This window comes from Aythya ferina (genome assembly GCF_964211825.1).
Source record: "Aythya ferina genome assembly, chromosome: 5".
Classification (NCBI taxonomy): Eukaryota; Metazoa; Chordata; class Aves; order Anseriformes; family Anatidae; genus Aythya; species Aythya ferina.
This window is the reverse complement of record NC_140301.1, coordinates 33,376,522-33,402,271: the sequence shown is the minus strand read 5'-3', so window position 1 is coordinate 33,402,271 and position 25,750 is coordinate 33,376,522. Positions and strand designations below refer to the sequence as shown.

The 25,750-nt window shown below is 54.1% G+C and overlaps 1 protein-coding gene across 3 annotated transcripts in view; it reads right to left on the bottom strand.

Annotated features, from left to right (window-relative positions):
* CREB3L1 (cAMP responsive element binding protein 3 like 1) overlaps positions 1-25,435 on the bottom strand; it is a 43,163-nt gene extending 17,728 nt beyond the window's left edge. For all 3 annotated transcript variants that reach the window (XM_084522379.1, XM_084522381.1, XM_084522380.1), the window contains exons 1-2: positions 25,094-25,435; positions 3,029-3,257 (exon numbers count right to left, since the gene is read on the bottom strand). In XM_084522379.1, the coding sequence (XP_084378505.1) occupies positions 3,029-3,257; positions 25,094-25,201 (337 nt within the window). In that variant the 5' untranslated portion in view covers positions 25,202-25,435. The remainder of the gene's footprint in view (positions 1-3,028; positions 3,258-25,093) is intronic.
* Positions 25,436-25,750: the final 315 nt, after the last annotated feature.

The window sequence follows — 25,750 nt, the reverse complement described above, 5'->3', positions numbered from 1 at the left end:
CTGCCCACAGCAGCTCTGCAGTGCAGGGCCCAGTCTAGAAGACATCCTGGCAAGAGGAGAGGGGCAGAAAGGTCCTTCTCTTCCTAGCAGAGGATCGTTCCTTCCTGCTTCCCATGTGGCTGGAAACCTTGGAGCTGAGACACCAGCTGCTGTGGCTGCTCTGTGTGCGTAGTGGCTCAGCGTGCTGCTCCCAGTGCTGCTGGATCTTCTCCTGGAGCTTCCACCGTGCAGCAGGGCCAGCAGTGCTGGGGAGCGCATCAGGCAGGGGCACGCTGCGCGGCTGTGACAGCTGAGCAGACACAGACTGAGTTGCATTTTCTTTGCCCGACTATGTACACCAAAACCACAGCTGGTAACGAAGTCCCAGTCACCTCTGGTATGCAAGCAAGCCCTTTCTTAGCGAAGGAGGCAAGGTGTTACACAAGTATTTTCAGACAAAAAAACCTTGGACTTTCTCTATCTGACCACAGCCTGTTACAGAGATGAGGGATTAAGCCTCGCTCTCCTCATCCTCCCTTTCTGTTGCAAAACTTTGTACAACTTTTTCTCAGAGGCATCCTCCATCTGGGAGGGCTGCTGCTGAAGCAAGTTACTAGAGCAGACCACCAAGGGTTTTCCCCGTTCACATTTGACTCAGCAAGAGAGCAGCCCCTCGTGCTGTCAGCCCAGACAGCTCAACGAGCAGACACCCAAATAAGTATGTGCTGTCCTCCTGTTTCCTGTCTACATTCTGACCCTGCTCTCTTTCCCACCCTCAGAGATTTATCTGGGGAATGATTGGGTTGCAGGCTCAAACATATAAGCCATGAGAGGGTCAATGAGGGACTGAGAACGAGGCCTTTTGTGTGGACACATCTGAGTTCTGCTGTCTGAGAGAACATTTCGGAGGTATGGCCAGTGTGTAACCACTGCAGAATCCACTGCATATTGCTGGGTGAGGGACGCCAGGAAGGTCATCTTCTGCTGGTACTCCGTACGTAATGGGAAAAAGCATGGCTGTCAAATATCCATAGCTGCCCTGGGCTGGAAAGGTGGTAAGGCAAAGAGCAGCGAGGAAGCAGGACCCGGACAGGAGGGGCTGGTTCAGCACCCACTGTTTTGCACGACCCCGGCTCTCCCTGCTCCTGGCATTGAATCGCACCCCGCAGTACTGAGGGCTGGTACTGAGAACTAGAGCAGCCAGTCTGTGTGTGCAAACCATCTGGAAAGCAGACTCCCCTGATAAACAGGGTCACAACGCACCCAGCAGCTTGCCCTGGCTGACCCGTGTTAGTGGGAACCATGTGGGAAGGGGCAGGATTTGGAAGTGCTGGAGGTCTGCAGCAAAGCTGGGAGAAAGCTGATAAACGGCAATCCTCAGCCAGCTCCAAGCCCAGACAGAGCCTGGGCATTCCTGAGGAGCTCTGCAGACCAAGCAGTGCTTGGTTAATGTTAAAGAAAAGCCACTCCTGGGTAATTAATTTGAGCTGAGTGTCTAAAAGGACTGAGACTGGATGGAGCTGTGCCAAAAGGACTGCACAGTGTTACAAATACTGGACCTGACTCAGGGCTACGCTACAATATGACTCACATCCCATTACAAGCCAAGAGAGCCCTGGAAAGATGGGCTGAATTATCCCACTGCGGGACGGGGTGCAGAGGTACCCCTGTACTTGGCACACTGACACCAGGCCTCTCTCCCTGTACAGGGCTCGTCTGCACCCTCGCAGAGCAAGTGGCAGGCACACCTGGAGCTCTCCTGGGTTATGTGCTTCACGCTGTGCTGGCCTCTGCCCAAAGGGCAATGTCACACTCCGTTCAGGAGACTCGTGGTCTTGCCTCGGAGAGACTGCAGCTGAAGCAGGCGCATGCCCGGACACAGAGGAGTGGATGTGGTGACAAGTGTCCTAGGGAGAAGTCCCTGAGGTAGCTTCATGCAGCCAGGCTTCATGGAGCATTTCGCTGCTCTCTACAGCTCATGCTTTTTGCTTCTCTCATTCCCAAGCCTCATCCTCCTTGTGTTCGTTTGCAGGGGCAAAATAATGACTCGTCTGTGCGCTCACACCGGTTTGTTTTTTGTTAGTTGCCTGGTTGCCTGTCTGGGCTGAGTGCTCTCCAAGACCGCGCTGGGGTTAAAGCTAGGAAAAAAGCACCGTGCAAATGGAAAGCTTTTCGATACCAAGGCAAGAGCTTGCTCGGCCTGCCACGAGCCTCTCTCCCAGCACCTCTCCGAGTGGCCCCTACGGAACGTGGTAGGAATGGCTGTGCTCTCTGCAGGGACCAAAGGGGCAGGGGAGGCCAGTTCCACTCCTCCTGCCTTTGTACCACAGAGCTGGGATCCTTCCTGGCCATAATAGGGAAGCCTCTGTCCCAGGTCTCACTCTCATTCAAAGTAATGGCTTTCTTCTGTGTATACTGAGCCTGTGCCACTGCTTTTTCAGGCAGCCTGGTTGTCCATCAGCTGTTGGGACACCCACACAGTCCCGCAAATTACAGGACTCTCTGCAAGGACGGCTCTAAAAATATCCAGCCATCATAAATTATCCTGAAATGAATTGTTTTAAAAATAGGTTTTGAAATGACTGTTCCTCTCTGTCTCCTGCTAAAAGATCTGCTGGTAAAGAAGCCACTTAGCTTTCCACATGTACCAGCACTGGTTGCAGCCAGAGACGCATGCTTCCTCTATCCAAGCCAAAACCCTGCTGACGGATGCCAAAACAGACCTGGATCTGGGGCATCCACACCCAGGCTTGCAGGATCCTAAAAAGACATTGCCTGTGGCTTGCCAGAAGCTGGCAGCACGCAGAACCACAGCCAAGTATTATCCTCATAAGTATGTTAGCCCGGCAGAGGAGCAATGTGGCCGTCAGAGCACAAACTGAAGGAAAAAAATGTGGGCTGTGTTTGACAATGGCAGATCAAATTCTTCCCTGGATTAGCCATGCGCAAGCCCAAGGAATAGCCAGTTTGTCCTTATACATGGAAGGCAGCCAGAGCCTCTGCTAACAGATGTGCCTGAAGCTGTGCAGTGCGCACGTCTCACGCTCACCGTTAGCATTATCTTCAGTCTTGACAGGCATGAGGGGGCTCTGGGGAGCCGAGTCTCCACTGAGGGAGTAGCTGTGCTCTGCCTGGATGCCTGGAGTGGGTGGGTCCAGGTCCATGTCCAGCAGCGGGTTCTTTTCAGCCAGCACCGGGTCATCGAAGAAACTGCTGAAGAGGTCGTTGGAGAAATCCTCCATGTTGTCGGAGAAGTGATCCAGGTTCTCGGAGAAGTGCTGAGGGAAGACCAAGGGAGAGGGATCGTTAGTGTCAAGTCCAGGAGGGATCTTAGAGCCTTCCTCTGCGCTGAGAGCCAAACCTCAGTGACAGCCCTTTCTGGATGGGAAAAAGCAGTTGCTATCCCTCCCTTGCATCAGATTGTTCAAAACACTACAAATTTAGATAGAAAGGGCCTAGGTGCTGTTCAGCATCTCTGCCTGTTTATCTATGCCACAAACACTCATGAAACTCTTCTATATTCCCACATCCCCTCCCTCCTCAGTGTGTAACTGTCTTCAGCTTCCCAGCACCATCTCACTACGACATCTAGCTGAACAGAGCACAAGGCAAGAAATCCCTGTGATGATAAAATGCAAGTGTGGCAGAAAATCATGGTCTTCAGCACCTGTCTGTGGTGACAGACACTTTCTCATGTTCTCTGCCAGCAGCAAGAGGCACTCTGATGCCCCAGAGAACATCAAACCAGCTGCTGATTTCTATCAGAGAAAAAAAAAAGATCAGTTGGATCAACATAACAGGAAGGCCCCCTGTTGTATTTAATTTCCTCTGGGATTTCACAGCCCCTCTGTGGACCATATGAAGCTGTCCTTCAGCCAGATAATGCCTGTGAAATTCTGCTCCCCGATGAAGTTTAAACACTACAGATGGGCTGTTAACAACAAACAATCATTCCACTAATCATTCCAGTAACAGCCAGTAAATCTGGCCGGGGTGGCTGTGGAGCTGGGCTTCTGATGCCACAGGGAACCTGCTTCCTTTGAGGCACATCCTCCTATTCAGAAGTCCGATCGCTAACTTTTCCATTTGCTACAACAAAGCACTGGTTGGGCAGGGAGAAAAATTACGATTGCCAAACACCAGCTGAAAAATGATCCCATTCGTTGGCAGATTGAGGCTTCTGGCTCACGGAGAGGAAAGAAAAGACAGATACATTCAAGGGACTATATTACACAGACGGAACTGTGCAACTTAAATGAACTGGAGAGAGCTCAGCCGAGTCAGACTGGGCCCCCCCCCCCCCCGCCTGCAAAAGCATCTGGGTGGGCAGAAAGGCATTGAGAGCAGCATACTGAAATACCACGAGCAATAGGGTATGGGTGAAAGAGAGTGGGAGAGAGCACGCAGGTCCCGGAGCAGAGGCATGAGTGCCAGGGCATTCCAGTGGGAGAGCCGAGCTGGGGAAGGAGCCCAGCTCCTGCAGGAGCAGGGGGTGCACGCAGCCTTTCTTTCCCCACCTCTGGGACGGAGGGAGGTGTTGGCCAGAGGACCCCGGATGCCGGAGCCTGCAGGTTCCTGTTCCTCCAGGAAGGTATATTTGCTTTACCTGAGCACAATATCACTCTGTCAACATTACGCAGGCTGTCAGAGTGCAGGGTGAGGCTGGGGAGCGCTTCCCACCGAGGGGGAGAGGCAGGCAGCGAGCTGCTGCAGCTTCCATCACGGCAGCGCCCTTCACACCCTAACACCATCCCTCAGCCACTCAGTTAAAAACCAGATGCCCACTCCGCTGCATGGAGCAACAGACAGCCTTGACACTGCCATCCCTGGGAGGGCAGACACTGCTCGTGCAGGTACAGCAGCGAAGGAGCACTCGTGCTAAATCCCAGCGCTGAGGCCCTTCCCGGGATGCCGGGGCTGAAGTTTCCTCCACTTGTTCCCGTGCGGAAGCAGGGCTGGTGAGGCAGCGCGGTAAAAGCTACCCGGCCATCTCCAAGTTGCCTAGAAGCATTGCTGCGCTTGAATCGAGTGACAGCAGACGCCTCCCATCTGTGCTGAGCATAACCATTCTTCAGAGGGAGCTGAGTCAGCAGATGGAATTGGGTTAGATATTTATCTAAAAAGCCCTGGCAAACCACGTTTTGGCCTATCCGACAGCACAGAGGGGTAAGAGAGTTTGGAGTCCTGAGCATTAACCCCAGAGAGTGCCTGCTCATGTAACAGCTGTTCTTTGTCTTGCTCTCTCCAAACAACACAAGCAAACACAGGATATGAACACGATACCCTTACGGTAAGGGTGAGAATATAACCACGGAAAAGTGAAGGGATTCAGACTTCTGGCTGCCAGTGCATCACGAGACCAGAACTGAGATCTGACACAAGAGATCTGACACTGCCTCCAAATCGTATACGTACTGTCACAGCCATCAAAGCTAGAGTGACCATGTAACCCTCTACGAGAAGCGGGGCTGGATGGGCAGCTGCAGGGAGAACCGCCTGTGACTCTGCCATATGCTTCACATTTCTTTCACAACTTTGCCTTAACAAAGGCAGAGGTGGGAGTGAAGACAGGCGGGGAGAAGATGCATTTATGCATTAGTTCCACTCACTGTCTTTTAGCAGCTTGCCACCCACACTCAGAACAAGGATTTCTTGGTCACTCAACAGTCTTGTCATTGTAGGACAAACCTACCCAGAGGTGAGAGGAGGAGATGTGCCTCTGGGTTTACTCTGAAACCAAAAAATTGCCCCAGCAGTGGCTCAGGGGTGAGAGATCAGTAATGACAGCAAGGGGCTGAGCACACAGGCACAGAGATCAGCAGAAGTCCTTGCGGGTTTGTGGTTCTTCCTTTAGACACCCCACAGCAGGCTGTCCAGAGGATCTCCCTGTGTCGAAGTGAGGATGAAGAGGCAGCACCGTTCTTCCAGAGATGTAGGAGCTCAGCTCCCCCGAAGCCCACTCTCTCCCAAGAGACAAAGCAGCTCCTTCTCATCTCCCATCAATCACACAGAGCTAGAGATTGCTATTTTATTCAGAAAAGGAGGCAAGAGGCAAAGGAAAATAGAAGGAAAGGTAAACCAAGGACAACGACATGGCCTTGTAGCTGCCTAAATCCTCAACAGAGTCTGCAGGACAAGCAGGAAACTACACCACCAAGCCTCAAGAAGATTGCTGTGTCTGCTGGGTGGGCTTTGTCCTCTCCTGATGCCAACAGGTTTGTTAGCTCTAGGATAGATTTCTGATTACTAAGGGTACCCATGGGTGCAGCCACATGGTAACAGGAAAAAGTGTCCTCTTATCCAGACCCAGCTGTGGTGGGCACAGTGAAGAGCAGCCCAGAGCTATTTTGGAGAGTGTCATCAAAACCACTGTGAATTAGCCTAGATCGAGCCTGCTGGCCCAGATCACACAGATTCTGTGCCACCCATTCTCAGCGGGAGAGCTGCACTTATCTGGCAAAACTCAGAGAGGGCCTCAGCTGCTCCCTTCCCTGCTGTGGAGGGATTTTTGTGACACCACAGCAGTGAACATCTCAGCAGACCAGGGGCATGTGTAAGTAGAAGGTCCAAGAAAGAGTGCACAGGCATTGGTGGGGATGGTACAGAGATGCAGGAGCATCTTCTAGCCAGCTCCTGCTCCTTAGGGAACTGGCCAAGTATTTCTAATCGTGACAGTGAAGGAACCTGCAACTCTGCTGAGATTGTCCTACAAGATATCTCAAGTAGCTTTCATGCAGACGGGCCTGGCTTGAGCAAGGGGGACCAGTCAACTGGGAAACGTGATTCCCTACCATCCTGGGCCAGAGGGAGCGGGTGTGAAGTGTATTGGGGGAAAACTGCTTCCAGATGGGATACGAAGCTCACAGCACAGTCTCATTTTGCATTATTCCCTCCTGCTATCTCCCCCTCCCTTTCACACCCTCCTTCCTTCTCCTTCTAACTAGGCTCAAAAGCCAAGAAATAGCACGAGATGTGTTTCCAAAGCTGTATTACCAGTGAGCGGTCAGGGAGGGGGCAGCCAAGGGACAGAAACGCAATGGCGAGGATGTACTGGGTTTCCTGATCCAAGCCTGATTTCTAGCTGCCCATCCCCCTCAGCGTGGTTCCGGGAGGATGGGGAGGCAGTGCCCGAAGGGGACAAACCTGGGTGTGCAGGTACAGGGGAGGCAATGACCCCCCCATCTCCCGGCAGCCCGAAGCTGCTCTGATGCCACAGGAGAATCTGCTCAGGGCTGAGGCCACCTCAGCTGCAGGGAGAGTGCGAATCTGTCAGCTGCTGGCTCCTGCTCCCTCCCACTCCTGGTGACCGACATAGGCACCGAATCTTCCAAACATATTTCCACCACATGTTTTCACCCTGACCTCATGCTTAGGGTTGTCTAAATAGCAAACTGCGTGTGCGTGCGTGCACTTCTCATTCGAACACCCCTTCCTGTTGTACAGCAGTTATCTTGGGAGCTAATGTAAGGCATCCAGACATCCAAACGCAAGCTCTCTGTTTGCCCCCACCCAGAGCTGGTGTTGGACCTCTGGGGGCCACAGGCAGACACTGAAGCACTGAGCTTTGTCCACTGCCCAGCTGGGCATGGGACACCTTGAGGTGCCACTGTGGTAGCCCAGTGGCCCCACAGAAGCTGAAGGAGGGGACTGTTTCCTCTCCCTGCATCCGCTTCTGCGTGTTGGTCACTTCTGTCTCTCCCTTTCCCTTTGACACATCCACCCTTTGATGGTGCCTTTCCTCTCTCCACCTCCAGCGGAGCCGTTTGGAGACAATCTCCCTTCAGGATCAGTTTAGTTCTCACAGCCTCCATGCTCCCACTACGATGGTCTCGCTCCAAGGAGAAAGCAGCAAGGGGCTAATCCAGCTGGGCGGCAGCCCAGGCCCAGGAGACGAAGGGCCTTTGCAGGTTGGAGGTTCTGCTTGTGCTGGCAGGCAGTGCAGATGAGGAGGGGATTCTTCTGACTTTTTTATTTTTGAAAGTATTTTTCCTCTTTGCTTGCCAAGATAAATCTTCTGTCCCAGCTGTGACATCTGCATTTCCCTTCTCTGCTTTCACTAAGGAATGAAGCCCCCTGCACTCCAGCTTCACAGCCGAGGTTTCCTTTACATTCCAGGAAAGAAGAGTCCATACACTCCAGACAGTCCTTCTGCTCGCTTTAAAATGCAGTGAGTTGCAGAGCTTATGAAAGTGAAGGTCTTGAGAGCATTAAGAGGATCCACGCAGGATGGACAGATGCTGTGCACACTTCTCCTCACGGTCTAGTTGGTGCATGTGCACCCCATGGGGCACAAGCGGTCATCCAACCACCTCCTGGCTCTCTCAAACCCCTCTGGTGTCCCTGTAACCTGACTTGTGTGACTCTTTGTGTCTCCTCTCACCCCTCATGTATCACAGCTCCCTGCTCAGTCTATGCCCCTGTTCTGCCTGGGCAGTTTGCCCCCTGCTGTTATTGCATCTCTGCATGGCAGGGCTGAAGCACTTCAGCCCGAACCATCTGCAAACCCCAACACTACCTCCCTCCGGCATCCCAAACAGCAGTAGCTCTGTCTTTTTGAGACTGACACTAATGCCCAGGTAACCCAAGATGATTTTTGGCTTCGTGACCTCAGATCGCACATAAAGCAGACCCCTCCCTGACACCTTAGCTCAACCTTATTTGGAACAAACTCAAGATTTTATTGCCTTCTGTAGAATAGTGCGGAATGACAGGAAAAGGGACGGGTAGGTGGGTGTAGTGTCACTGAAAGCAAGGCAGGGGACAGCCGAGCTGTGCCACCCTCGCAGGGCACACGGCCCCTCAGAGCGAAGGTGCTTGGAGCTGTAACTCCTTGGAAGCAGCCCCAGCCATGTCCCCGCTGCCTCGCGGAGTCCCGGCAGAGCTCCTTGTGGAAACCTCCTTCCACCCAGCACCTGTGCCAAGGGGCCTGGATTTACAATTTCCAGCGCTAGGCGCCACAAGACCTAGGAGGGACGACGGGGAGGCTCAAGACACAATCAGGGGAAGGCGATTGCGGGAGCGGCGCCAACACGAGGCGCTCCCTTGGGGCCCTGAAGCGAGGGACCCGCAGCCCCCTCACGAGGCGGCACCGCCCGGGGCTGGGCACACGGCGGGGGCTGTTGAGGGGACTGTGTGTGGGGGGCACCCGCCATCGCCGGCGGTTAACGGCCGCCGCCGCGCGCTTCCAACGGCCGGCAGCGGCCGCAGCCCATTGGCCGGCGCCGCCGAGCGGCGGCCAATGGGAGGCGGCTGCCAGGAGCCGGGCGGCGGCGGCGGCGAGGCGGGCGGGAGGAGTGCAGGGTTAGGACGGAGCGGCCCGCGGGCCGCCGCCACACGCCGCGCCTCGACGGGGCGCACCCGGCCGCCGCCGGCACCGCCTCCTGCCCGCTGCCGGCGCCCCGTCGCCCTCACGGCTCGGCCGGGCGCTGAGGCAGCCTCACGGGGCAGCGCAGCCCCCCTCTCGTCCCCTCATCCCCTCGTTGTCCCGGTGTTGCCACGTAGGGCGGCCTCGTCTACCCGGCGGCTGTAGGGCGGCCTGGTCTACCCATTGATTTCCCCGTAGAGGCACCTGCTAGGCGGCTCTGCACAGGCTGCGGGCTGGGAGCAGCCGTTTGCCGGCTCTGCACGAGGCTCGTGGAGCCTGTGGAGACCGGAGCGTCTCCTCCCAGCAGCAGCGCCCTGGAGGACACGAGGAATGCCTCTGCCTTCCAGCTCGCTCGCGCTGCCTGTGCGCTAGCTACGAAGGCCCAAATTTCCTTTGGCTTACTTTGACTCGGGTAAAAAACAACAAAAAATAATAATGAGAGCAGGATTTAAACCGTGTACAGGAGTGGACGCAACCCCCTCGGAATGAAACATTCAGATCAGCTGCTCTTAGCTGTCATTTGGCAGAATACGGGGGGCTAGGAGTCCGTTAAAGGCAAATAAAAAGTTTGGGGCTTTCAAGGTCTTTTTTGAGCTCTGAGAACCAAAGATACCTGCCTGCTACAAAAAGCAGCCTGCATTTCTGAGCCATTGTGGCAGCTGCTGGGCTGCACTCGAATGGAGGTGGATGAGGGGTATTTATTCCCCATGGGGATGTGGGTACCCCTGGGCAAGCCATTTGGGGTCTTTTCCTCTGCTCCTCACGCTGAGGTAGTGCCGAGAGAAAGAAGTCCCTGCCTCCAGGTCTCTGCCCCCTTGCCTTAATCAGTGCTTTACCTCTTTGTGTTGACGTGGCAGCCTCTGCTGAGTGTGCAGCAGGCTTCCAAACCCACCCTAACTACTCAGTGACGGGGCCCCACGAGTCTTTCAGCTGCTGTAGGTTGTGAGGGGGTCAATGTGAACTTTCTCTCATTAGATGTGAAAATGCACTGCATCAGCTTTGGGAAGGCCCCATCTGCTACGTTACCCCAATCCACCTCCAACCAGACCTACCCTATGCAAAGCCCATACACATATAAATCCCTTTTCAGTCCCCGCAGAGCCACAGCGGCCAGAACACACTTGGGTTTCTGCAGCCATGTCCATTGGCACGCAGCACCGCTGCACAACCTAGAGGTGCAGCTCAGGCCCAGCCCAGAAAATCTAAAGCCAAATGTACCACGAGAAAGCCCCCTCATTTTAATTGTGTGTGGCAGGTCTGCCTGGACAGCTTAGGGAAAAAATCTTGATGCACTGCAAAAGTCCAAATAGCAAACAGAAGGCTAGAATGTGTGAGAAAAAAAGGAAAAAGACCGCGAGTAAGGCTATGCCACGCTACGGTAAGGCTTCATCTGAGTTCCCTCCTGGTCACAGAAGTGCAGAGAGCATTGGCTCAGATGAGCAGAGGTCCAGGAGGTCTGCACAGAAAGCCTGGAGCTGCTGAGGGACACCAGGAGGAACCTGTGGTCCTGGGCAGTCACCTGGGAGTGCCTGTTCGTGTCTCACTATGGTCCTGGTGGAGAGGGACCCATGGTGCAATGAAAGACAGCAGGCAGGGCACGAGAAAGAAAGTGCTGCTTTACTCGGAGTGACTCTGAACTACACGGCTGTGCTGCAGGGAAGCTGAGGTCACGGCATCCCGAAAGACACAAAATAAAGCATGAATGAACAATGCAATTAAAAATCGATTGGAAAGGGTACAACCGCTCAAGCCAGTCACTAGTCAGGGGGATGGGGAGGTTTGTTCTGTAACTGAAATAAACTAGAATAAACACCACTCCAACATCTCTTCCAACTTTCTTGGAAGCTTCTGGCCCTGTCCAGTACTGGGTTGGAGCCACCAGAGCCGGCAGAGCTCTGCTCTTAACGGCTCTTCACCCCCATGTTATTATGGGCCTTCTTTCTGTATCTTGCATGAAAGGCAATCGAAGCAATGGGAAAGGTGCCCTAGGAGACAGAGGAAATCTGCTTTGTAAGATAACCAGAGCAGGAAGAAAGATCTGTATTATCTTTACAATCACCTTCATTTGTCTCATTGAAACCGTTTCTCTTTAACACTCAGAGAACAAAATCAGAGATAATCCACATTTTGTCCCCTGTCAGGCCCCTGGAGAGCCATAAAGAAAAGCCTTGGAAGAGGACGATAGCAGTACTCTGTTCAAGTCCAAAGGCTGAGGCATGCAGCTAATACCAAACATTACTGGTGGGTTTCATTCCTCGGGCCTTTGTAAAGGGCAATTACAGAGCAAGTAAATCTGGACCAGCTGATGCATGACTCAAGGATGTGAGAAGGGTTTTGACTCAAAAGCTCGAGAGGTCGAGAGCTGGGACTCTCTTTAGTGATAAGGCAGGGCAAGAGATGGGCTTTATGACCAGCATGCTGAGTGGGGTCCCAAGCTGCTGCAGCGTTTGCAGTCTCTGTGGATGTGACACGTGCGGGCGTCGTGCTGGAGGAGCCCTGCGTGAGCTGGGATGGGACAGGGCACTGTCTCTTGCTGTCTGTGCATGTGTGTGAGGCGTTCCTGCTTCTGGGCACCAGGACTGTTTTCAAAGCAGTTCAGCTTGGAATGCAGATTTCTGACCTGCTGCCAACATCCCAGTGGAAAATCTGTGCCCTGAGCAACAGATAGGAAATTAAACTTCAGCTCCAGTGCTGAGGGTATCATTTTCGCCTCAGCGGTGGAGCTGCAGAAACAGGAGTCTCAGGAGGATGGGGAAATCCTTCCTTCAGGGCAGTAACACCTCTCAGGCCACTCCTCACTGCTGGGGCAGCCTGGATTAACACCATCCTCGGGGAGCAGGGAGGTGTGGTGTTACCGAGCAAGGGGTCAAAGCCCCACGTTTCCAAAGATGGGGATGGAGATCTGACTGATCAGAGATAATGCAGCCACTTCAGCCACGGGACAAAAATCAAGGCTGAAGGAGAAAAGCAGCCTTTGGCAAGCCTTTCCCAACACCTGGCTCTCCAGCCATCCCTTCTCCAAGCAGGACTTCTCTATGACAAAGGCCAGCAGCTGAGCTCCCTGTAGCTGGTGAAAAGAAGTGGAAACCTGAAGATGCCTGGGATCAGTGCTGGAGTGTATGCAGAAACCTGTGGAATTGGGAATCTGTTCTCCGGATACACCTGGAGCAGCACAAGGAGCTGATGGGTGCTCACAGGTTTTAGGGCCTGGGGGAATCAGTCTGGTAATAATATATGGATCCTTACCTAGCTGAGTGGAGGAGCTATATTCATAACTCCTGCTTCAAACTCATTATCTGTAGCTGAGCTTCACAGAAAGAAACATCTAGTCTCAGTTAAAAAGCCTTCAGAGAAATCCATCTCTTTCTAACAAAAAAAAAAAAAAAAAAAACCTTGTAGAAGCTGACTACATTCACCAAACAAATGAGTAATTTCAAACACTGGCTCTAGCTTAAATCTCCAGACAAGGCATTTTCTCTGGGTTTTTGCTGTTAGATGAACAAACCTTTACTACCAGAGATCCTTCTGAAAACAAAACCGAGTCTCTTTTTAATCTGTGTAGTGTGGCATGGCACAGCCACTCTGCCAGGTTGTTTTGCGGGCAGCAGAAACGCCACGGGTCTCACTGCAGGCAGGGAGAATTCGTACGCTTAATTAATGACGGCAGGCTGCAGTCATGTAAGTCCATGTTAGCAGCAGATTCAAAGATTAAACTGCCTTGTGTATAATTAATTACTAGGTTTTAACATAATCAAAGCACAGGTGGAAGCGAGTGGTTCCTGTGGCAGAAGTTACAGCCCTGCCACAGTGGCTTTGTACTGCAAGGCAACAACAAAGGCTGTGAGAAAACCAAGATGGAATCTGCAGTGGTTTGGCTTCCAGGCATCCTTTCAGATACAACCTTATTCTGCATGTGTAGGATCCAGGACCAGAAGCAACAGCAGGCTCTTAGTATCCACCTTGGTTTTATGTGTAACAAAAGAGAAGAAGTGAAATCAGTGAAATCTTACCCCTCTGTACCTTAATCCTGATGCCCACTGACTTTCCCTAAGCACGGAGCTCTCCATACACATGAAATCCTCCACAGGTGCCCGCTGCGTGTCCCAGCACAGACGCACCCAGCCCTATCCCTGCCTGGGTGCTCCCAGCCCCAGACCTCATGCAACCCTCTTCCCTCATGCTCCTCTGTCGCCTTCCTCCCATCTCCTCCCTCTGAAAGGGTGCACACATCTGGGTTGCCTTTATTGTGCGATAAATCTCACCCTGCATCTTGGGTTCATTTTCTGAAAGTTTTGAATGGTGTCTTGGAAATGCTGTTGGACAATAGGAGCTCTTTGAACCCAGGCCAGCTGGACGGGGCTCCTTGCATTGCAGCTGACATGCAGGCTTTGGCGGTCTTTCTCGACTCTTTCCTCTCCTCTTTTCTTTACAGCATTTGAATTGTCCTCAGACTTTATTTTTGGAGTGGGCAGTGCATTTCTGCATCTTTTCATCATTATATTATTATTAATTACAGTTAGGACTGTTTCTCTTTCTGCTGGCACTCCTGGGTGGATCTCTCCTCTCTCGCTTAATGTCTTGGGTAAGACTACCTTGGCTGCAACCAGCTTAAGCAGTGACTCAGAATCCCTGGCCTGCTCCCAGGAGAGATGCAAGAGTTTTGCCAGTTGCTTTATAAAGAGGCCATCGTTTTCCTCAGTGACTCTCTCGCTCAGCAGAGCTGAGTCGGGTGGAAAAGCTCGGTGCTGCGGTTCCAGTGAGGCCATCCCAGCCCTTGTGGACTGGCCGTCCCCGGGGTGTTACTGAAAGCAGAGCCCTGCTCCCTCCGGGTGCAACCAGGGCAACCTCTGAGCCAGGCACTGGGATCCTCCTCTGAACAGTGCTTTGGTCCCAGGGGGTCACTGCTCTCCCCTTCCCCGTCCCCTGGGCCCTGGAGGAAACAAAGCTGGGCAAGGCATGTGGGCAGGACGAGGCATCGCGAGGGAGGGAACACTGTCTGCGACTGTCGAGCTATTGCCTAATGGCCCGTCACACAGCTACCCTGCTACACGCTGAAGCAGGCCTCTTGTATGGCTGGGTGTGAAGTTTGCTTGCAGCAGGGGTAAGCTGTACGTAGGGAAATCCCACCTAGAGAAATCCCACCAGAGGTGTTTGAGCAGCATGCTTTTTATGGAGGCTGAAGTGCACACCCTCTCCGTCTTGTGTGCCGGGAAGGATTTGGGAAGAAAGAAACGGCCTGCCCCAGCGAGGCACGGCCATCTCCTGCAGAGCATGGGGGGAACACAGCCTGAACCTGTCCCGTTACACTGCCCTGCCTCCAGGACCACAGCCGTGCCCTGGCGGTGGCACCGAGTGCTGGAGGTGAGGGGATCCTGCAGGGAAGGGCAGCCCACCTGCTCCACAGAGCCGCCGACAGCCCCGGTGCTGCCTTCAGCAGAGGAGAAGGACTGAGATCATCTGTTGCTTTTTGCTCACACCGACCAAAGTGAGGAGGAATAGGTCGTGGGCCAAATAAAACTCTCCTTCCTCCCATCCCAGGGAAGCCCATGAGTGGTTGGGAAGGGGTGGCCTGCCAGCCTCTCCCCACAGCCCTCTCCGTGCCGCTGTTGAAGGCTGAGATGAGTCCTGGGCTCAGCAGCAGCTGCCTGAGCACCAGGCAGAGGTGTCGTCCTCTCTGCAGCTGCGGCAGGGTGCGAACCACAGCCGGACCCCTCCCCAAATGAGGGGCCGGCTGCTGCTGGCCTGGGCCGGGTGGCATCGCTCCTTCAGCTTGAGGAATGCAAACCGCCTGAGCTGCTCTTGAGGATCGGCCAGGAAAAGTCCACAAATAGCAACAGGAAATCAAAATGCCCGCTCCAGACATGCACCCGATACGAGGCCATCCAGAGCAAGGAGAAAAATCAAATGCTGGACGATGGAGATTACATCATGCTGTGGATAAACCTGCGAGCCCGTCCAGCTGGGGCCATGCCAACAGGTCCAGATGGCTCAGGAATGCTAACTGCATAGCTACCTCTCTCTTGTCTTTGCTTTTTCTTCCCTCTTTCTTTCCCTATTCCCCATCCCTCCTGGCCTCTTTCCCTCTTCCCTTTCCCAGAATAAATAAATAAAACCTCTGGCAACTCTACAGAGCCCAATTTCATCAAATATCAGCAAGGCAACTGAGAGCACTGCATGGGCACTGCGCAGGGCACGGGTCTCTGGCTCCTGCCCGTAGATGCCCGTGCTGCTGGGCGACTGCACCGCGGTGATGTGAGCCTTCATCTCACCGGGGTCTTCAGCCCCTGGCTGCAAGGGAGGATGCCGCCAGGGCAGCTCCCCTGGAGCACGAGGAGCACGGAGAAATGAGCATTGCTGCCGCGTACCCCAGCTGCTCGCAGCTGCCACGGGCTGCTCGCCGTGACGGCAGCACCAGGGGCAGGGAGAAAGCAGTTTTGCTGTCAGAGTTCGCAGCTGCTAGCTGCCACCCGGGCAGTAATTAGTGACAGGGAAACGAGCGCAGCACCCTGTGTTCTGTGCCCAGAGCTGACCAGGCCAGCGCCGCTCTTCGGCTGTCTCCCGGTGGGATAAAAACAGGGCTGGGAGACATGTAGGGAAGGAATTAAAGGTGTGCGCTCTGCCGGGCCCGAAAAAGGGCTGCAGGCCGTTTGCTTGTTATTTAATGCTAATCCAGCTGTCGGACTGCTGCCAATTATCTTTGACACATCCTGAAGAGCGGGAGAGGCAGCAGAGATCGGGAAAACAACCTTAGCACTGCTCTTCCCAGTGCGCAGTAGCAACCCTAACTTTAAGCAGCTCAGGCAGACTTTCTGCAGGGAAAGGGCACCTCGGAGGAGAAAGGGAAAGCAAAAACCATGCCGTGAGCAGCAGGAGTGACCGAGAGGGACCACGGGTCTTTAATGCCCTGCTAGCAGGCTGACAAAGCCACGGCACTCTGATACTCTCAGCTCGTGACCTCCTTAGACACCAAGCAGCCCACACATAATTTGGGAGCCTGGGAGCTCGGCACAGCCCTAACCAAGCAGCAATTTCAGGCAGAAGTGTAACGGGGTGCTCTCAGCAAGCTGCCCAAACCCAGGGGGAAGCTAGGTTTTACAGCTCGGCCAGGATCTGGTTGTTCAGTGGAGGATGAGGTATGAGTACAGCCCTTTCACTGGATTTATAAAGCACAAATTGTTTGGTTTTCAGTATGGCCCAAGGAAGCCGGGCCAGCAACAGTATGGGCCAAGTACTTCAGTTTAAATCCCGACGCTGACAAACTTAGTCATCCAGACTGACACTGAAAGATTGCTCTGGATTAACCTGAAGTATCTGAGGTCAAAATCAGCCACGCACAGTCCATAGGTGGCACAAATGGGAGAAGGGCAATGGATAGCTGGGACATGAGTGGAGGATGGAGCTGCCAAACTGAAAATGTGGCACATATCATCTACAGCTGCAACACAATTCAAAGAGACTAACCGGGGAAACAAAGAAATAGCTCCTACAGACCATTCCTGGCAGGTACCTGCAAGCAATCCCCACCCCAGCCTAACTTGTCACGGGTCTGCTTCGCCCACTGATGGCATTGCACCGTGCAAGTGAGAATAAGGCTGTGCATTCATTTTCAGACAGCAGAAGCTGTGCTGCAACAAGAGACACCCAGAAGATCGCATGCTGGGCAACAGACAGAGCTGGGACTAGCATTCTCCCATTCCTGACAACCTCATGCCCAGTCGCTGCATCACTGCCCATAAGGAAAAAAAAAAAAAACAACAAGAACAAACTCAGCATCATTCGATTGGCAATTCAGTATTTGTGGCTCAACGGCACCTCATCAACTCTCACAGTCTGCACATTTCCTCGGAAAGAAGAGCCAGATTTCCAGCACTCCCTGGGCAAAGAGCTCTCAGATCGAGAGACTGAAAAGGCTTTGAAAGAAACCTTCCATCAGCAGCCTTCACAAATGTCAGCGATCACTTCCTCCTCCCTCAGCTGCCTGGCTTGCAGTCCCTCCCCCGGGGCGGCAGCGAGCTCAGCCAAAAGCACCTGCCCAGCACCTTCCTTCAGCTGTCCTGAATTTATGGCAACAGCACTGAGCTGTCCTGACACGCAGCAATTAACCACCACGGCTCCGGACCCGGCTGCTCTTCTCCATCCTGCTCTCCCTGTGCCTCAGCCACCCCTCCGGGTGGGATCAGCACAAGCACGGCAGGGCGAGGAGCACGTCTGCGAGGTGAGCCCCTGCCCCTGGTCCAGCAGAGATGTTCCTGAGCACACTGCTCCCACCAGGACTCTCCGTGGCACCCCGAGGAGAAGCCAGCAGCCAACAGTGGGGTGGGGAAGCTCGGCACGAGGAGATTTCTCTGGGCACTTGGCCTAAGGAAGCTCACCCGCAGGGGGGATGCTGACAATCCAACTCCCGGTGCCCAAAGTGGATGTTGTATCCAGCTCCCTCCTGTGTAACAAGCTTGGTAGCTGGCCCAAACTGTATTCCTCCTCCAGCTCCGGCTGCCAGATTCCTCCCAGGGGAGACCTGATATTCCTATTGCATGGGAACTCCTGACACAGCTCGCTGAGCCACGCGTTACTCTGCATCTATTCTAGGAACACTGATAGCTGAGTTTTGGGCAGGCTTTGCTGACTCGGGTCAGCCAGACCAACCTAAACAAATGCTTTTCCTGATCAAGACAAAGCCACAGTGTGAGGAAGCCAAAAGCAACTTTGCAGAGGTAGTCAAGGGTGAGTTTCCTCCGAAACAGGCTGGACAGTGATCATAATGAATGACCCCATATAAAGCATCACCTTAGATCCCTAAAGATGGTACTGATTAGCCCCATCCAACCCAGCACTGCTTTCAATTACCTGCTAGTTTCAGTGAGAACAGCCATGCACATTGCTTCCACCCCGTACAAAGAATTTCTGCCATCCCAGAGAGTGAGAAGATGAGATAGGATGCGCCTCTACATGCAGGAGGAAGGAAGGAGTGGAAGGGTCTGTGGGGTGGTGCAGTCACAGCCTTCACGGGACCTTCTTCTGGCTGAACAGTGTGTCGAGATCGGTGTCAAGCACCTCTTACTTGGACACTGAACAGAGCACCTCCAAATGACTTGGAGGCAGACTTGGAAAGATTTAGGAAAAAAGGAATTAAAGGAGAGATGCGGAGAAATAGAAGAAAAGGTGGATAAGTTAGTCAGAAAGGGATGGGTGACAGGGGAAGGGCTGGGGTGTTCAGTTAGGCTCGGGTGACTGCAGAAAAGGAAAACCTTCCTTAAAACGACGTGACCCTACTGGAAAGCAGAAGCAAACATTTGTTTTCTCAAGCAGCTGGGAGTAAGTTAGATGTAAACACTGCACGGCATGTGAGGGGAGCACCGGGGTTGAAAGGCACAGCCTGCCTTTCAGCACATTACCTGCAGCACCCTGCTGCTCTGGCCTTGCCCTCAGCTCCTCACACCCCTTCAGCTGTTTCTGCTCGGAGGGGTGATGCAGAACGTGCAGACACAGCCCAAGGAAACAGCTCACAGCTCACAACATCATGCTCCAAAGGCAGGAAAGAGAGAGGAGCTCCATGCAGGCAGCCATCCTGTCCCATGACACACGGCTTCGGTTCCACTCTCACTTCTCATCTCCCGTGTGGAGATACAAACTCCCAGAGGCTCAGGTGAGCAAAGGAGGAGAAGTACAGGCATTGGTGACTGCACCTCACCTTGCAGCACTGACCTGGCACTTCCCTGGGAAGTCTCCTGGTCAAATCAGGCCAAGAGGCAGCTCCTGGGCATTCCTTAGTGGAGCTTCTCCCCTAGGCCCTACCTGCTCCCCTGCAACTGCAGCAAGGACACTGACTGGGTTTTGTGTCCACAACAGGACAAAGGACAAACTGGGAACTCATCCCTTCCCTAAAATGTGCTGATACAACTCAGTCTTGGGAATCAAATCTTCATAGCAAGCAACGTGTGGCTATGAGAAGAGAACCTGCCATGTGGCCATCACAGAGACACCTTCAGAGAGTGAAGTGTGTTCATTCCCTTCCTCTACCACTGAGAATTTGTTAAGTAATATACTATATGTTAACTAAATACTACAGTCTTAAACCTTACAGGAAAGTGCTGAGAAAAAACAAGAGTGAGCCCAGGACTAGACCTTTCTCAGAGGAAACACGGCAGCACATTGCAGAGGTGTCAGCACGGCCCTGTTTTGAATAGCAGGACTACAGCTGCGAAGCCACTCTTCCTAATACTTCCCTTTAAGGCACTGCTTCCAAACGAGGTTTTCTTTCCTCGTACGCGAGCACAAGGAAATTCCCCTCCCTACCAGAGACAGCTCCGTCCCGAGCTTCAGCGAGCCAGCACGGTGCTGGATGGGGCCGGCGCGGTGCCGGAGGAGACAAGGGCAGCGCTGGATGGGGCCACCCTGGGCAGCAGGAGGCACTGCACTCTGAGGAAGCCAGCGCTTGTCGCAGGATGAAGAAGCCACGAGACACCAAGATATTTCCCGGAGTGCTGTGCCTCCTGCATTGGGCATGGAGGACAACCTTGCTTCTGGGCTACGGGAGGGGGCAGGAAATGCTGAGAGATGTTCCCCAGTCGTCCCAGTCAAACCAAGCCATGCCTAGGGACTCATACTGGGACCAGGAGATGCAATGGGGCACAGACCACCTCAGGCTGTCCACAGTCTGGTCCATACAGGTGTGACCCCTGGTTTTCTGCATCTCTGGAAGTGATGGCAGCATCGAATGACTGCCTAATGCCAGAGGGGACGGGGATCACCTGGCAGAGCTGTGTGTGGCTCCGGCACCTCCCAGCCCATGCTGCTGACGCCCTCCCTCAGTGGGAGCACGCAGGAGGCACAGATGTGCTTCCAGCCCCTGCCAACACACCCTTTGTTTGCTCTGCAAGCACTTCACTGATGTCCTTCCTGCTTCTCCCCACCAAGACAGTGGCTCTGTCTCTACTGTTTAACCCTGTTTGGGACAGGTGCCTTCCTGCACTCCTGCTCTGAGTTATAGCCTCTCCCCTACCCCTGACCCACCTGTGTGGCTAAAGGGTTCTCCCACTTCGGCAGAGATTTTCATTTTGGCCAGTGGATCCCCAGCATGTGCTGCCAGCTGTCCTACAGATGAACATTTTTTATTTTGGAAGAGGATCCCAGATGTCTCTCAGTTTCTTTCTGGCATGGAGGGATGCACAGGTTATCCCCAAGTCTCTGCAGAGGAAGTGCTCTCCTAGTCTTCCAAAGGGAGCTCACATCTCTCCCCCTCTTCGTTACCAAAATGGAAATATGTCTCCTGGTGATGACTCTGCAGTGATGATGCCCATGAGCTGTTGTGTTCACCCCGTGGCTAGCACTTCTGCAGGTGTAAGTCCTGCTGTGAGACAACGAGGAGCAGCACAGGCACGAAGTGGAGGAACCATGAGATGGATCCAATGAGATAAGGAAGATCTGGGAACTGCTATTTTGAGATTTATTTCCATTAGAACAGGTCTGATAGCCCCATCTGGTCTCTCTGTATCTGTGCCCCAGACCCCAGGGGAATCTCTTCCCAGCAAGTTCCAAGCAAAATTTAAAGAAAAAACTCCTGTCTTGTGCAATCAGGGATGTGTCACTGACCAAATTTTACCACGCACAGGGACAAGAGGGTCAAAATGCTTTGTGAATGTGTCCCCGTGCAGGACTACCAGCAGTGTCAGACCCAGCCTCCTGGCACAGTGGAGCTCCCTTTGCTACCCACAGGACGATGGATCGCCAAAGCTCGTCATCCTCACTGCGTGCTGAGGTAGTGGGAGGGAGCTTACACGGCATGAAACTCACCCAGACCAAAGATCAGTCCAGGACCTAAGCAACACTTAAGTGCTATTTCTGTCCCTCTCGCAGGCATAGGAGGAACAGAAATGTGTACAGGCTCCTCGTGGGAGTGACGGTCATCCCTGGTGAAGAGCCTGTGTTTATCTTCAGAGGAAGCTCCCCTTTGAGTTGTACCAGCACTGCCCTCGGCATGCTCACTACCGACAGTCCTGCCGCTTTCCTCCTTTCTGCAGGCTGTGACAACGCTAAAGAAAAGAGCAAACGGGAGGCACAAAACCAAGTTCGCACTCGAGGAGCAGCCTGCAGAGACAAGTGGTTCCTCTCCCATTCTGCGGCGTCGCAGCGGGCTCCAGCAGGTACCACTTGTCACCTAGCCCAGGAACATCATCAGATCACACAATGACAGAGCACGCTACTGTGCAGCCTCCAAAGCAGCTGGCTGAACACAACAGAGACAAGTCTGAATTGCCATATTGCTTCTAACAAGCTTCTAACAGCGCAGACCTCAACTAACTTGTAGGTTGTTTTTTTTTTTTTTTTTTGCCTTGATGTCTCCCTTTCAGAAGGAGACGCAGAATATGCTTTGAAAAGCACAGAGTCAAAATGGAGCCGTGTTTACCCGAACATCCAACCCCCAGAGTCATCTTTGAAGGTATTTTTCACACCATGAAATACAGAAACACGAGGAAGAAACAAACCCACTGGGGTACTAGGTTAAAAAGAAACACATGCCTCCTGTTTGGCTGGTTTATTCCGGCTTCGTTCTGACATCAGTGTCACAAACCCAGTGAAGCACAGTGGTGGATCTGACTCAGAAGATAAGCCCTTTGAAGAGTTTCACAACGCCGATAAGAGCGGAGAGAGTAAGAGCCCTGTGAGTGCAGCCGTAATAGATGGTGAGTGAATAGATGGGTCCTAGCAGCAGCAACCAGAAGTGCTGGGCTGGACGGGGGACGAACAGGTGGGATCGATAAGCAATCACCGCATGACGGATTAGTCTCATTTGCAGTGGGTCCCTTCTGGTAGGAAAAGATGAACAAAGTTGTCTCCGTTTAAAAGCAGTAGGCAGCCTCCTGAGCAAGAGGAGCTGGTGGTGTTTTTAGAAGCCATCATATGCAAGCTGGGTTAGCAGAGGCTAAGTGAAGTAAAAGAAACAGTTCGTATCCTCCAGAGATTTCCCCTCCAAGTATGAAGTAGACACCACTCTCCTTAAGATTTTCAAAAAAAAAAAACAAAAAAAACCCACCCACCCACACACACAAAATATCAAACAGAAATCCTATAACCGCAGACCCGTGCAGGGTGGGAAGGAGCTCAGGAGATCTCCAAGCCCCCGCTCAGAGCACGGCCAACACTAAATGCAGACCACATTGCTCAGGGCTTTATCCAGACTGGTCTTGGGAACCTCCGAGGCTGGAGCTTCCACAGCATCTCAGGGCAGCCTCTTCCTACTCCTCAGTGTCCTCACAGTGAGAAATCCTTTCCTCACACCCGGTCTCTGCCTTCCCCGTTCCGATTTATGAGCACCGTCTCTCATCCTCCTGCCGTGCGCCGATGTACAGAGCCTGCCTCCCTCTTCGCAGCAAGCTCCTCACGGGTGCAGGGGGGCTGCACATTTATCAGTGTCCAAATTATCCCACGGACAAAACCAGACACCACATTTCAGATGGAAAAGGGGCGATCGATTCCCCCTCCCTTACAGCCACGCTTCTGTTGGCAGCTCCAAGCCTCCTTTGCACACCCCTGGCTCGCACCCAGCTGCTGCCACCCAGGACCCCTAAGACCTTTGCAGCACTCCTCTCAGCCAGCCCCAGGAAGGGTCAATGAATTGCTTTTTGCCCTCGCTGCATCTCTTGAGGCTCGTGTCGAGCCATTCCTACAACTTGCCTCGGCTCCTCGGAATGGCAGCCCCCCCCCAATTAATATTTTTTTCTGTTTCAAGCACACGGACTTCCTTGAGGACACATCTACAGGGCCATTTTTAAAAGAACAAGATGACTAATGAGGAGTGACGGTTCAGGAAAGGCGAGCAGTTCAGAGCCACGTAATTCTTGCCCCAGAGGAGCACAGCCTCTGCAGTAAGGTTCACCCATGCTTTCTTTCCGCTTCTGTTCTGAACAGAAGAAATCGTCCTCAGAAAAAAAGAAAACAAAAAAAAGTTTCATACTGGCATTTTATGGCCAAAATTCCTGGCCTATTCTAAGAAAAATACTTGCTGAACAATATCTGGAAAAGTTTGCCCATCTTCGAAGCAAAGGCACTGGCAACTTTGCAATCTATTGTGCACGGTGATGCTTCGCACAGTACTATGCAAAAAGAACTTCTCAGCACATCTCCAGACCCCATGAGGTTTGCTGGATTTAGTAGGAAAATGTAAGTATATTCCTTCCCCCCATGTTGTCATGCAGCAAAAGAAAAAAGAGGCTGATGTATTATGCCCTGGGGCACGTATTTTCAACAGATTTGGGAGGTGGGAAGCAGCTACAGAATCTGCTCTGCTTATCATATCTGGGAAGAGAAGGCACCAGCTTGACTCGCACACTCCCGCAGAAGTTTGTGGTGTGGGCAGCTAGGGGAAAATCCGCACGGCACTTCGTTTCCTAATTGGAAGCGGAGGACAGCGGTGCTAGAGTCACCCCAACCTGGCGGCAGCCTACCCCTGGTCACCGCACACTGCGAACACACTGTCCTGGCAGGTGGCACCAGATGGCACTCTTACACAAAAGCTTCTTTTTCTCATGCTCTGCTTGCAGCCAGAAGTTGTATTTAAACTATAAGGAGGTACCAGCTATATGGGCAAGGGGTTTCCCGAGTTCTGACTGCAGCCCCTGTGGCAACTCAGGTCAAAGTGGTGATGCCGAGACATAGTATTTCCACACAGGTAGGAGAATAAATGGTCCTGGCATGCAGCACTTCCATACCAGCACGGCTGCATCCGTGCAGGGTATATAGGGAAGGAGGGGAAATGCAAGGCTCCCAGTGATGGGTCCTGGAGCAGCTGAAGCCCTGCAGTCGCCAGCGGGAGCTGCAAGCACACAGCCGGGCTCTGCTCCTCCTGCAGTGCCCGGCCGTGGCTGGTCCCTGAGGCACGGCAGTATCCCGGGGAGCAGGAGCTGGTGAGCTGTCTGAGGCATGGGACCGCCCGAATAATCTCTTTCCCAGAGCTGCTGTGCCTCCAGACACCAAGCGCGGTGCACCTAGCCTAGTGCAAATTGTGCACCTCTGCTTTCTCCTCCGCGCCGGAGGCAGTGCAAAACAGTATCCTGGGTACCTCTGGGTATCTCATGTGCAGAAGTGGATTTACCAGGCACTTAACAGCCACAGCCCTCCTCTCCCTGTCTCCTGCTCTGGTGCTGTGCTGCTGGCATCACCCCTGCCCCTGCCACCAGGACGGTGCTCGGAGCTGCCCGCATTGCCCTGCCGGGAGCACGGGAGGTGCTGGGGTGGGACGGGGGCACGGCAGGGATGCTCGCCCACCTTTGGCCATGCCAGCCCTGAGGTGGGGCCCTCCTGCACCGGGGCAGAGGGGCAGCGGGGTGTGCAGCACCAGGGCTCCCTGAGAGCCCAATTCGTGGTGCTGGGGCAGGGCAGGAGCCCGTGCACACAGAGCGAGCTGCCAGCCTCGGGACTCGGCTGGCTCCTGGGAGAAGCCAGGCGGTTTCCTCGGGGGTGAACAATGCCCCTTTGGTTTCTTGGGGCTGGCAGCACCCTTCCCTCCCGGGTCACTCCGCTCCGGGGGGGGTGCGGGGAGGATGCTCCGTGCCCGGCCACCACCCTGCCCAGGGGTTAGGGGCAGACAGATAGTGGGGGGGAGCCCCAAATCCGTGGGGTCCCGCTCCCACCGCCCTGCGCTCCTATAGCAAAAAAATAAATAAAAAGAAGAAGCGAAGGCAAAGCAGCGGTGTCGGGCAGGCAGCGTGGGGCTGCGGCACCCCCACACCCACCCTCCGGGGGCTCTCCCCTTACCACATTGCTGAGGAAATCCGCCTCGCTGAAGTCTCCGAGGTCGAGGAAGCCGGGTCCGGCGGCGGGGAAGAGCCGCTCGGCGGGGAAGGGCTCCAGGATACTGTCCATGGTGCCCGGGGGCCGGGGGCTCGGCGCCGGGCGCGGGGGCTCCGCCGCTCCCCGCCCGCCGGCCTCACAGCGCCGCCTCGCTCCCGCCGCCCAGGCGCCGGCGGTCCATGGGGCGGCGGGGCCGGGGGCAGCCGGGCAGCCTCCTGCCGCCCAGGGGGGCTCGGAGCCGAGCCGAGCCGTGCCGGTGCCCCCGCTCGGGGCGAGCTGTCAGTGCCCCGCTGCGCGCAGGGGCCGGCGCCGGCCCGCCCCCGGCCCGTGCTGGGGAAGCGGCGGGCGGGCCCTGGCGCGCCGACACCCCCTTCAGGCGGCTCCCTCTGCGGGTGGTTGGGGGGCTGGGTGGCCACAAAGGGCCTGGGGAAGGCGAGCTGGCCTCAGGGAAATGGGACTGAGGGTCCCCGTCCCCTCTGAGCCCTGCTCCCGCTTATGGGGATCCCGCCGAAGAAGCCCCAGCGCTGCCTCAGCGCGTCCCTGCTCCATGGCTCTGCGGGAACAGGCTGGCGTCCCAAGGCCAGACCCGCATTTGGAAATCCCCCAGCCAAGTTTTGGGGT